Source organism: Heteronotia binoei, chromosome 1 (genome assembly GCF_032191835.1).
Source record: "Heteronotia binoei isolate CCM8104 ecotype False Entrance Well chromosome 1, APGP_CSIRO_Hbin_v1, whole genome shotgun sequence".
Classification (NCBI taxonomy): Eukaryota; Metazoa; Chordata; class Lepidosauria; order Squamata; family Gekkonidae; genus Heteronotia; species Heteronotia binoei.
The window spans coordinates 193,597,117-193,610,870 of NC_083223.1; the positions used below are offsets into that span (position 1 = coordinate 193,597,117).

The following is a 13,754-nucleotide window of genomic DNA, read 5'->3' on the forward strand; positions in this document are numbered from 1 at the left end:
TTTTTAAATTTTGTTTTGAATCTTCCCTCTTCCCCCAAACCCAAAATGACCCTGCTGAGCAAAGTCTCATTTAAGCACAGCTTTTGTGAGAGGCCTGTGAGATCTACTCTTCCTACCTGGAATCAATCAAAGAAGTTCGGTTGATGCCATTCTCTTGAGGCTGCACCCAGTACACGCTCACCCTGGCATTTGTGACTGGCCTCTGAGACTGACGCCTGGGCAGCTGTGCCCATTCCAGTGGCTTTTTGAAAAGCTTCAGCTCAGCCATGGTAACTTCACTGTTTTCTGGTATCCTGCCCTCCATGTCGAAGATCAGCTTCTGGCGGGTGGTGTCTGAATAGAGAACTTCTCCTGAAATATCTGCATGCAATGCGGAACAGAAGAAATACTTCAATTTCTTTACCATTTTCGTCTTCCACTAAAAGAAGGTGCTTGTTTAGGTTAGTATCACTACACATATTGCTTGGTTCTTGGGGCAGATGTTACCTTTCTGTTTTCTAATGTACCACTGGATCTCCTTCACATGTAGCTTAGCAGAAAAGAAAAGGTAGCTTTAAAAAATTGTTTCCAATTTAGGAACACTGATATTTGTGTAAAGACAGGTGGCCATTTTGCAAATAAAAGAAATAAGTTCTAGTTTAGAAAAACCTCTCTAGTCATAGTTCAACATTAGATGAAGCTCAGAAATAGAAAATGTTTAATTTTATAAGAAATGAATTCTGAAGAGTGGGCAGATGGTATTCAGTGCACACCAAAATCTCATTGTCCATCCTCTGCTGCTCCGTACAGACATGCACACAAAACATATGGGACAAGTGTAGACTTTGTTACCTGCATATAAGGAATTATATTTTGGTTTAGAGAAAAAAGTCCCAGAGACAGTTGGGAACACAATATACTTCATCTCATGGCAGCCCAGAAACAGCTGGTTTCCTATGCAATTGAGGCCATCACACAAGCAGATAAAGGGCTGCAGTCCATTGCAGACATATATAAGTCCCATTGAATTTAGTGAGACTTGCCACCCTACATTGGATTTGGTCTGCAGGGTTGTGGATCCTACACACCTTTATTTCGTAGTCTCCCCTTGGACTCAGCAAGATTTATTTGTAAGTAAACACATTTAGGATTGTGTGGCATATCTGTGAAGCGATATTAATTGATCTAGAAAAAAAACTGTATTTCCAATGGATGGTTATCTACAGAAACATTGCAATTTAAATTAACAATATATAAAATCATTTATTCAAAAAGGGTTCTGATCTCTGGAATCTCTCTTATCATGCTTTAATTGGTAAACAAGGCTATCAACATTTCCATACCACCACAAGCATATGTATAAAATAGTCCAGACGCATATTCCACTTTTAGGGGCTGATTTAGATCTACATTTCTCAGCTATCTATCTCTGCAATTTGAATTATATTCACCACACTTTCTAATTGGTAATATTGCAAAGCAGACATAGCAGCCAATTTCAAATTGTGGTTTTGATTGTTACACTAAAGAATAGCAATAAAGTTTACCTGCATTGCCAGGAATCCCTCTCAAGATCCCGGCTAGACTTGGTAAGGCTCTTCGTTTGATGTGGTGCTGCTTTAGCATGGACATGTATTTATTTCTTACATGCTCTGGGATGATGAGTTTCTCCAGGTCTGTCCTGCGAAGAGCTGGAACTTCAGGAAGTCCGAGCCTTTCCAATAAAATCTGTTTGAGTTCTTTCTGGGTAAATCCACTGACAGTGGTAGCTATGAAAAAGGAGCAAGTTACTGCCCAGCGAAGACTCAGAGCCATCCTTGGCTTATCAACTGACTTCAGAAAAGCGCACCTAAATCTCTCAAGTGGAGAAGAGATTGTTCTGCAAGGCTGCAAGCTGCCCGAATGGGGAAAAGATCTAACGTGGTAGCTTTATATACCAAGCCTGATCCCACTGGCATAGCAAATTCCACAAGTGGAGGTGAGGCAAAGTGTTACATTCCCTTTGATATGAAGAAGCTATAGTGACACCTTCCAATATTTAGTGAACTTAATACAGGAAAAATTAGCAAGACTCTCAATTTGATCCCAATAGCATCACATATCTCTGGCCTGTTTCATTTAGTGCATGTTTTCCTAAACAGAGGCAATCTCCAAGAAAACATGTGTATGCTGTAATACTGAAGTGACTGTTCCCGCCCCCCCCTGCAATTAGTACATAGGTAGGAAGCTGGAGATGAATGGTTCAGTTGTTATTAATAAAAATAATCATTTAGTTTATAGACTCTTAAAAATGAACAAAAGCTCCAAGTAAATATAAAATGCAATGATAGTTTAAAAGTATAAAATATAGCCATTTATTTATTTACTTCATTTATACCCCAATAGCACCAAAGCAGCTTACATCATTCTCCTTTCCACCATCTCCCTTACAACAACCCTGTGAGGTAGATTAAGTGGAGAGTGTGTGATTGGCTGTCCCAAGCTTCATGTCAGAGTGATTTCAAACCTGGGTGTTCCAGATCCTAGTCCAATACTGTAACCATTACAACCCACAGATAGCAGAATACAACTAATCACAACAAATCCTTTGCTGTCCAGTTTAGCAGCATGTTGCTAAAATTCCAATAAAAATTAAATATAACAGAAAAAGAGACTAGTAAGCAATATAATCAACGAACTGCCATCTGAATCACTACAGAAGGTCAATGGAACAGAGAAGAATTTTATCTGTCACTAGAAATTCAGAATATTGTTACCAGGCAAACTTCTGAGGGAAAGTTGTTCCAGAGTTGAGGTACCACAACAGAGAAGGTCCTGTCCCTTGTAGGATTAATATTAAAAACCTTACCACAAAGCAGCATACTCTGCACAAGTTTTGAGGATATTGATGGGCTCACTTAGAAAGCCACCAAACAACAGAGAAATTAAAACTACCGTTCCTAAAAATCTACAAGTTTATCCATTTTTTAAGTATTTTCATAGGGTTTTTTTAAAATGATGGCTTGCAACTTTATATAAGGTTTATTTTGAATTGCATTGTATACATTGATACTAGAAATGTGCTTATGCTATTTTTAGGCATAAAATCTAAAATATTCCATTACTGTAGCAGCTCCAAGTAACAAGTAAGACTGAATTTACAGAAGAACCAAACAAAAATAAATAGACTTTCCTTCCTCAGAGGATTAAATTTTTAATTCTGTTTGTCACAACGGTATTTGCATTCATAAAAACTCAGAAGCATTTTTGCTTCAAGAGCAAGGACACTGAAAATTGAATCCCCAGTTCATTTCCAGTTCTATCATAATATCAGTGTGCACAATGGAAAATTCCCGTGTTCAGGACACATTTTTTATCTGGGTATGTTTTGTCATAGCTGGCTATATTTTTAATATTGATGTCCTTGTTTATTTTTAATGTCATATTCGTTAAGAATGAAAAGCAGTAACTCTGCAAATGCAGAGAATTTATCTTCATATAATTAAAAAAAAAGTTTTTTGGGGGGAGGGAAGATTAGATCCCATCCCTTAATTGGGACCAGATTCCTTGATCCTATTAGATTGCTGCATGCGTTTGTTATAGCCATGATCAAGCAGCTCCAGAGTGCTTGCTGCATGCAGTGATTCTGATATGTACTTCGGTACTGGGGAAAGCTCACAGACAAAATCATATTGCATTTCTCCAAGAATGAAGTGAATTAGGCAACTTCTGCTCACATGAAACTCCATATATACATCAAAGCTACTTTAACATTGGATCATCATGACAACAGTACTGAGATCAGTTCAGAGAGCGTCTGGTAATCCTAAAGCAGGGTTGGGGAACTTCTGTCCTGAGGGCCGTATGCGGCCCTCAAGGTCACTTGGTGTGGCCCTTGGGGATTTCTGGGCTGACCCGAGCCATGTGGCAGCCTCCCTGGGGCCTGGCTGGCCAGCAAGGATTGTGGGGCCCAGCCGCACTGTGCAGCAGCCTCCCCAGGGCCAGGCAGGGATCACAGGGTCCAGATGTACTGTGCGGCAGCCTCCCTGGGGCCTGGCTGGCCAGCCAGAATTGCTGCAGGGCCTGGAAAAGTTACTGCCACAGTTCAGTTTGCACTTGATTATCCCAGCTGGTATGGCCTAATATGCTAATGAGTGTGTGATGTAATATGTTAATATCAGGGGATGTGGTCTAATATGCTACTGAGTTCCTGCTGGGCTTTTTCTACAAAAAAACCCTGGACCTATGCATTTGCCTAGGGCAGCGGGCTGTGTGTGTGTGTGTGCACGCCAGATTAGGCTCTCCCCACATGACTTCAAATAGAAAAACAATTATTTTTATTAATTTTGCCAGCCTGAATCATTCTCCCTTGGTGGAGCACTGTTTTTTTAAGTTGATAATTTTTTATGGCCCGCAAATGATGTTATAAATATCCATATGGCCCTTGGCAGAAAAAAGGTTCCCCACCCCTGTCCTAAAGTAACACCCTTCTAGGTGGATTCAAGTCAATGGGCTTAGAAAGGTGTTTAGGATTGTACTATTAATTATAAACTTTAGATCCACGTCTGAATTAAACAAACTTGGACTTTGTAAAATGTGGGAGAGAACTGGAACCAGTTAAAATATCTAAATTAATAAAAATTAAAACTAAATTAGAGTCCGAGCTCATGATAAAATTATGAGACTTTCAGGATTCCTCCCCCTAGGTCTCACATTTGCTTTGCTTTTTAAATACTAATTCCCCCCCCCCCCCCACTTTCCACTCCAGATAACTGGGATGTATCTTACATATACAATCAATGCATCCTTGACTAATTTTCCTGTGAGGCATGTGTAGGCAATATCAACCATATGAAGCTATATGTATTATGAAAGAATAGTACTAGAGATATATCACTGTCAAGGATTTGTATTTCAGGGATATAATCCTTTATTTTCACATTCTTGGAGCCAAACTGATTCACAGTCCCATCTCAATCACATCTATATTAATTTTGCAACCAGGATCAGATTTATTCATAGAAACTCAATATTTATTAAGAATTTTAAAAAGCCATAATTCTATGAAGATAAATAAGGGAAACAAGTACAGATTTGTTAAAAGATAAAAACAAACTAAGATGAAATCTGACAAGAGAGTGCATCTAGGTGCCTTTAGCCTTGCTATGATAAACCATAAAAAAATTGAAACTGAATTCAAAATTTCTTTCAGCAGATTTGTATTCATTATTTTGTTTATGAATATTTCAACCCAATCACATTAAGTTTATTCATTAAAATCTTTATACCTCCCCTTTTTCCAGAGATTCAAGGTGACTAGATAAACAACATTCTACATAATACATGATAGATTTCTAGGCAGTATCACTTCAGGCTTATTTTGGGGGGGGGGGGTGTTACTCTTTTCATTGCTTCCCCAAATAAAAATATTCTCTGAGATCTTTCTCTGCAGAAGATTCTTTCCAGGGGCTCATGCCTTCAGGGGTAAGATAGGGATAACTGTGTTGCCATCACAGTTTTGGAATAACTTTCCCAGAAACCCTCAATTGGTGCCAATGAAAACAATTTTGCTTTCCCAAAGTTGTTGTTAATTGTGGTTTAGATTCTGTTCCTGACTGGCTCCTTCTACCAAAGCCATATGGCCTAAAGCACTGAAGTGAGGAGTCTTCCTCTACTACCAGCCATCATTCCAGAGGAGTTAGTCTGTTGCTGCAAAAATAAACATGATTCGTAAGTAGGGTTGCCATAGAGTTTTTACCCAAATTTCTAGAGTGCTCTTTACTCAGCGTGCTTGGTGCAATGACATTACTTGCTGTCATTGTGTCAGGAATGTTGTGCGCAATGGAACTCTTTGTGGGCAGGGATCCCCCAGGGGCCAGCTCTGTGCCAGCAGGCTGGGGGGGCACCAACCCAGGAGAAACACTGTCCCTGGTGGAAGACTGGGAACCCTATTCATAAGGCATATAAAAGACTAACCTTTTTTTAAGATTCCAGTGTAGGTTTTAATTGACTATAGTCCATTCCTTCAGATTCTTTCCACTAAAGTATGTGAAGAAGTGGATTTTAGTTTTCAGAAATGTATTCTGGGATTTTAAAAGACTCTAATGTACCACAAGACTTGTTGATTTTTACCACCAGTAGTGCTTCCAGTGATGCAAGAGACTTTATTGATATAAGAGTAAGGTAGGGGAGATTTTGCCTGGCTCCCTGTTCATTACAGCACCAGGTCACATGGCTTTTTGTCCACACATCCTCTATGACCTCCAGCATCAGCTCTATGGTGTTCTCAGGGGTTGGTGGAAGGGAGAGTTGGAAAGGTTTGTATTAATGAGCAGCTCCTTGTGGCACTTTTTAAAATTGGTTGTTAGCCATGCTGAAGACATTTTTTTTAACTGAAAAGAGTGTTCTAAACCAGCACATTGGCTAAATTATTCATTCCTCACTGGCATGGCAGTTTTCTTCATGTAGAGTATTTTTAAATTTAATATGAAGAATTCAACAACTTACCCCCCACACACATATATGAAGGTTTGCCAGCTCCAGGTTGAGAAATATCTTGAGAGTTTGGGGGTGGCACCTGAAGAGGGTAGGGTTTGGGGAAGGGAAGGACTTCAATGGTGTATAATGCCATACAGTCCACTCTCCACAGCCGCCATTTTCTCCAGGTCAACTGATAACTGTTGCCTGGAGATCAGTTATAAGGGCAGGAGATCTCAAGCTACCACCTAGAGGTTGGCAATTACCACATCCCATCTAAAGTCTTATATTCCAGGGTTCTGTCATCTCATGGTTTGTAATAATAAGAATGACTCAAAGGCCCTCTTCTCACATTATAAGGCTGGTGCAGCTGGAGCAACTGCAACACAGCTTCTTCCTGCACTGCCAGATGACATGAGACACCGCAAGCCATGAAGCAGAAGCAGTGGTCCACATGGAACAAGCCATTGCTTCAGCTTCTCTTTATGCCAGTATTATCCCTTCCAGTTGCTATACTGGGTCTCATGATCCCAGCTTAATGTAAGAAAGGGTTATTTGCTCAATTTATTTGTCTGGTAATTGTATTAAAGTACTACAATTTGGTGTAGAGCCAGTTTGCTGTGGTGGTTAAGTGTGCAAACTCTCATCTGGGAGAACCTGGTTTGATTCCCCACTTCTCCACATGCACTTGCTGATGTGACCTTAAGTCAGTCACAAATTCTTGCAGAGCTGTTCCTCAAAAGAGCAATTTCTATCAGAGCTCTCTCAGCTCCACCCAACTCACAGGGTGTCTGTTGTGGGGAGGAGAAGGGAAAGGAGATTGTAAGCCACTCTGAGACTCCTTTGGTTTAGTTCAGTTTATTAAATTTATACCCCGCCCTCCCTGCCAAGGCAGGCTCAGGGCGGCTTACAACATTGGTCATAATAACAATAATAATAAAATCTAATCTCACATTAGTAATAAAACCAGTCAGTTAATAAAACAATTTAAAACATTTGGTGCTAATAACATTTTTGGTATTATCCAGTTACCCTGGCGTCAATAAAAAGAGTGTGGCGCAATAGGCATCTGAAAAAAGGCACAAAGATCAATGTTTATGAAGCGGTTGTGATGACAACCCTCATGTTTGGCTCCGAATCGTGGGTTTTATACCGTCATCACCTGCGACTCCTCGAGCGCTTTCATCAGCGCTGCCTTTGCACCATCCTCAACATCCTCTGGAGTGACTTTGTGACCAACACTGAAGTCCTCAAGCGAGAGGAGGTTACAAGCATCGAGGCACTGCTGTTGAAGACACAGCTGTGCTGGGCAGGGCATATTTCCAGGATGGAAAACCACCTCCTTCCCAAGATTGCCCTGTATGGTGAACTTTCCACCGGCCATCGAAATAGAGGGGCACCAAAGAAGAGGTACAAGGACTCCTTGAAGAAATCCCTTGGCACCTGTTGCATCAACCATCACCAGTGGTCTGACCTAGCCTCAGATCGCAAAGCATGGAGGCACACCATCCACCAGGCTGTCTCTTCCTTTGAGAACGCACGCATAGCTGGTCTTGAGGACAAAAGGAGATTGAGGAAGAATCGCACTGCTACAGCACCAACCCCAAATCAGACTTTTCCCTGCAGCCACTGTGGCCGGACCTGCCTGTCCCGCACTGGTCTTGTCAGCCACCAGCGAGCCTGCAGCAGATGTGGACTACTGCACCTTTCTTAAATCTTCGTTCGCGAAGTCAAGCCGAGAGAGAGAGGCGTCAATATTTCCTGGATTCCTCCTGCTGTTATAGGTCTCAAGGGTCAGCTGAAAGCAAGCTGGAAGAGTATGGTCTTACATGCCTTGCAGAACTGCATGAGGTCCTGCAAGGCCCTAACCTCTTCTGGCAGCTGATTCCACCAGTAGGGGGCTGCTACTGAGAAAACATGATCCCTAGTAGTCATCAGTCTTGCCTCTCTTGGCCCGAGGATCACTAAGAGATGTTGAGTTCCCGATCTTAGTACCCTCTGGGGAACATGTGGGGACAGACAGGTCCTCGGCCATAAAGGGCTTTAAAGTTAATGACCAGCACCTTGTAGCGAATCCGGTATACTATTGGCAGCCAGTGCAGTTCTTGCAGTGCCGGCTGTTTGTGCTTTCACCTGGGCAGTTCCAATAACAGCCTAGCTACTGCATTCTGCACTAGCTGTAGTTTCCAGGTTCGTGACAAGGGCTGCCCCATGTAGAGGGAATTACAGTAGTCCAATCTCGAGGTTAGTGAAGGGCAGGGTTTAAATCCAATCTCTTCCTCCTCCTCCTCCTCCTCCTTCAAGATGGACTACCAGGATCACCACAGGCATCTGTCCCTGTTCAAGGCTGAGGCAATGGGGCCAACATTACTGTTTCATTGATATTGTTCCAGCAAAGGCTGAGGATGAACAGAGACTTTAAATGCTACTTTAAATGGAGGTAGAGATAGAGACTCCTCCTTTCAGGGCAGGCAAGTAGTAGTTAAAGATGCTGTGCCCAGTAATAGAGAGTACAGTGATGGGGCTGAGGTGGTTCAGTGTTTAAAGAGGCTGAAGGAGAAAACCTCTAGTATGGCAGTAGGCTCTGGGATGGAGGGTTCACTGTCCAAGTCTGAGTCAGGGCTGTTTCCCAGGGTGAACAGGCTGGTTCAGACTCTTGGGAATCATCCTACACATCAAAGGTGTCCCAGCTGCCTCCTTCTCCGTGGTGTTGCTAGGTGCCCTGCTGCCCTCTTCAGCCTTTTCATTTGATGAGGAGTCTGTACTCTGGTCCATGGCATTGCCACTGTTACTGTAGTGTCAAGTTGCGAGACAGCAGCACATTCCAGAGTGGTGTAATAAAGAAATGTCTGATGCCATCCAAGATACATGTAGCCAATTCTTTTTGCTGTTGTTTTAATTCTGTTTTTAATGGTTGTACATCACCTAGAGCCTTACATTGTAGGGAATAAGTAATCCATAAATTGTTTAAATAAATAAGTCTGCAGAAGCGCATCTAACCCTCCATTCTCCAAGGCTAGATCCCTTTCCTTGAAGTAGTTCTTGCTGTATTTCTTAGTGGAAGTATCCTCTGGGAGTTTAGTGTTGGAAAGTTATTCATTCCCAGAAACCCTGAACATCATCAGAACAAATTACGATGCCACAAACATAAAACATGGCAGACCTCATCCTACTTTTCACTGATTCACAGGAAATTTTTACATCTTTGTTTTTACCTAGCTGCTTACGTCACTTTTATTTGTTTAATTTACAGTATTTATTGTCCACCTTTCTCATTGAGACTTAAGGCAGATTAGACTTACCATTAATAAACAGATTTTTCTTGAGCTACTTCAGTTTTAATAGATGCCTGAAATTCCTCTATACAGCAATCACAGCTACCCTCCCAGTGTATTAAATTAATTACATTCTCAGAAGATTACTATGATTTTGATCCCATGGAGAAGGTCTGCTGACAGAAGAGATTTCCACCAGTGGAGTGGAATTTCCTATCTTCACCACCACTACTACAGTCCCAAATGCCCCTTGGAGCATTGTTCTTTGGGAACAAAGGACTCCTAGTAACAGCATGAGGGGGAGTCAGAAGTCTGCAGTTGGAGGAGAGAAATGACATAACCCCCAACCCTATACATACATACATACTGTGGCTAATAGCCACTGACGGACCTCTGCTCCATATCCAATCCCCTCTTGAAGCTGGCTATGCTTGTAGCCGTCACCACCTCCTGTGGCAGTGAATTCCACATGTTAATAACCCTTTGGGTGAAGAAGTACTTCCTTTTATCCATTTTAACCTGACTGCTCAGCAATTTCATTGAATGCCCACGAGTTCTTGTATTGTGAGAAAGGGAGGAAAGTACTTCTTTCTCTACTTTCTCCATCCCATGAATAATCTTGTAAACCTCTATCATGTCACCCCGCAGTTTATGTTTTTCCAAGCTAAAGAGCCCCAAGCATTTTAACCTTTCTTCATAGGGAAAGTGTTCCAAAACTTTAATCATTCTAGTTGTCCTTCTCTGCACTTTTTCCAGTGCTATAATATCCTTTTTGAGGTGACCAGAATTGTACACAGTATTCCAAATGAGACCACACCATCGATTTATACAGGGGCATTATGATACTGGCTGATTTGTTTTCAGTTCCCTTCCTAATAATTCCCAGCATGGCGTTGGCCTTTTTTATTGCAATCGCACACTGCATTGACTTTTTCAGTGAGTTATCTACCATGCCCCCAAGATCTCTCTCTTGGTCAGTCTCTGCTAGTTCACAACTCATCAACTTGTATTTGTAGCTGGAATTCTTGGCCCCAATGTGCATTACTTAGCACTTGGCCACATCGAACCTCATATGCCATGTTCACGCCCACTCACCCAGCCTCAACAGATCCCTTTGGAATGCCTCACAATCCTCTTTTGTGCTCACTACCCTGAACAATTTAGTGTCATCTGCAAACTTGGCCACTTCACTGCTTACTCCCAACTCTAAATCATTAATGAACACATTAAAGAGCATGGGACCCAGCACTGAGCCCTGCAGCACCCCACTGCTTACTGTCCTCCACTGTGAAGACTGCCCATTTATACTCACTCTCTGCTTCCTATTAATTAGCCAGTTTTTGATCCACAAGAGGACCTGTCCTTTTACTCCATGACTCTTGAGCTTACTAAGGAGCCTTTGAAGAGGAACTTTATCAAAAGCTTTCTGGAAGTCAAGGTAAACAACATCTATTGGGTCCCCTTTGTCCACATGTTTGTTCATCCTCTCAAAGAACTCTAACAGGTTAGTGAGGCAAACAAGTGTGAATGAACAGAGGGGTGACACTGGAGACTATCTGAATCAGTGAAGGTAAGAGGGATCATCAAATAAAGCAGGGTTTCCCAAACTTTTCTTTCCCATGGCCCAGTTATTTTTACACTTCTCCTTCATGGCCCTCTAAAATTTGGGGGTGGAGCCAGGAGACTTTGTGGGTGGAGCTGGGAGACAGGAATTATTTCATTTCCTGTGGTGTCAAGGACCAAATGATGTCACTTCCGGGGAACACTGAACCAAAACTCCACCTTTTCCTATGATGTCACTTGTGACGGAACCGGCCCGATTCTGCCTTCAGACCTGTAACTGGGAGACAGGAATTATGTCATTTCCTGTGGTGTCACTTCCAGGTCAAGGGTCAAGTGATGTCACTTCCAGGGCACACTGAACCAAAATTCCACCTTTTCCTGTGATGTCACTTCCAGGGCACTCCCCCAAACCTGCCTCTTCTTTGGAAGTAAATTCATTTTTAGAAAAATCTCTCTGACTCATGCTGAGCCAAAATGGGGGTGGAAAGTGGGCGGTCCTCTCTTTTCACCCCCACACCTGCATGCACCTATCTGTTTGTGTATTCTTCTCCAGCATGCAAGCACTCCTAATGCCCATGTTCAATTGCCTGCACCACCTACACATCCCTTTCTCAATAGCACTCGCCAGTGTATGCAGTTGGGAGTACTGTTGCCATTGCCATCAGGAATGCCAGCACTGTGTACCACTCACACTGGGCCCTGGCACCTGCTCTATCTCAAAATATGCTGACACATTTAGTAGGCCCTTCCTTCAGCTGCTACTACTGGAACCGTGCCTCAAGCTACAACCAAGCTTGCTTGGTTTCAAGAAAATTTTTCGACAGCTATTTTTCACTTTTCTTTGGTTGAAACATGGGGAAATTGCTGTGAAAGGTAGCAGAGAATTGTATTGCAATTAATGAATTAATTTCAAGTTATATGAAGTTCATACAAGCTTTTCTGCAGTTATCCCAAAAAGGATATTTATGAGGGGCTTGCAGCTTTTTACTGGCTTTGTTTCCCATGCCTTTAAAAGCAACCTGTTGTGCAGATACTTAGCCAGTGAATTACTTTCATCCTTTTTAATATCTACAGGAGGAGTTTAGTTTTGGTATCAGGACCAGTAAAATGGTGCTAAGTTCATAGTACCATCTCTTCCTGTGCTGTTGAGATATACCGCAGTAATCTCCGATAATCTCTTTCTGCCCCACACCTCTTACTCTCACTCACTCACACAGAAATCTCATAGAAGGCCACCTGGCTACAACTGGGGTGCCGACTTTTCATTGGCAGAGCTCCTATGTCTGCAACAACAGTATGATGAACAGAAAAGTTTCATCCTGTAAAAATGGAAGGAAAGAAAGAAAGAGAAAGGGAAAGAATGAAATGGAAGGAAAGGAAAGGAAAGGAAAGGAAAGGAAAGGAAAGGAAAGGAAAGGAAAGGAAAGGAAAGGAAAGGAAAGGAAAGACATAGAAAGAAAGAACATAAACATAAGAGGAGCCATGTTGGATCAGGCCAGTGGACTATCCAGTCCAAAATTCCCTCATACAATGCCCAAAAAGCACCAGAATATCCACCAGTGGGGCCCGGGCACTAGAAGCCCTCCCACTGTTGCTCCCCCCCTCCCAGCACCAAGAATACAGACAGAGCATCACTTGTGGAGAAAGAAAGAAAGAAAGAAAGAAAGAAAGAAAGAAAGAAAGAAAGAAAGAAAGAAAGAAAGAAAGAAAGAAAGAAAGAAAGAAAGAAAGAAAGAAAGAAAGAAAGAAAGAAAGAAAGAAAGAAAGAAAGAAAGAAAGAAAGAAAGAAAGAAAGAGAAAGAAAGAAAGAAAGAAGGGCAAAGGGGGAAAAAAGCCTTCCTCACCATCAGATGACCCCAGCCAGCAAAAATTCTTCCCAGGGGTCGTTTGGTAAAAAAAAAAAAAAGCTACTGGAATGCCCACTCCCCACCCCTCCTGGTTGAAAAAAACACACACACCTTCTTTGCCGCCCAGGCCTCCCGGGGAAATCTCCCCAAAAGAACATACTGCAAGGCACATGAAAGCTCATACCTTGAAGAACACTTCATGGGTCTAAAATGCCAGTGGATGCTAACTTTTCTCTCAAACACTGGGAGTGGGTGAGAATGAAGGAGAGGCAGCCCAGCTCCTCTCTGCACAAAACAGAGATGGGGTGGAGCTAGTTTTACTGGGGGTGGGGCTAGCTTTGGCTTTTCTTATGACCAGGTAGTGAGGCTTCCGTGGCCCAGTACCGGGTCATGACCCTGCAAATGGGAAACATTTAATTAAAGTATCTATATACACTAGATGCATTGGTATTCTGGGATTTTTTAAAAAAGGTATGAGATCTGAGTCTTGATTTAAACCAGAGCCAGTGTGGGATAACGCTTAAGGTGTTGAATTAGGCCCAGATTTCAAATCTCCTGCTAGGAAGCTCCCTTGGGTGATGTTCCACAAGCCACTTTGTTTATGCCAAACCTTCTTACAGCACAGGGTTGTTGT

The 13,754-nt window shown here is 42.2% G+C and overlaps 1 protein-coding gene across 1 annotated transcript in view; it reads right to left on the reverse strand.

The window, feature by feature from the left end:
• LOC132587194 (left-right determination factor 2-like) overlaps window positions 1-2,129 on the reverse strand; it is a 6,981-nt gene extending 4,852 nt beyond the window's left edge. The window contains exons 1-2 of the mRNA XM_060259446.1: window positions 1,527-2,129; window positions 117-360 (exon numbers count right to left, since the gene is read on the reverse strand). Coding sequence (XP_060115429.1) covers window positions 117-360; window positions 1,527-1,794 — 512 coding nt within the window. The 5' untranslated portion in view covers window positions 1,795-2,129. The remainder of the gene's footprint in view (window positions 1-116; window positions 361-1,526) is intronic.
• Window positions 2,130-13,754: the final 11,625 nt, after the last annotated feature.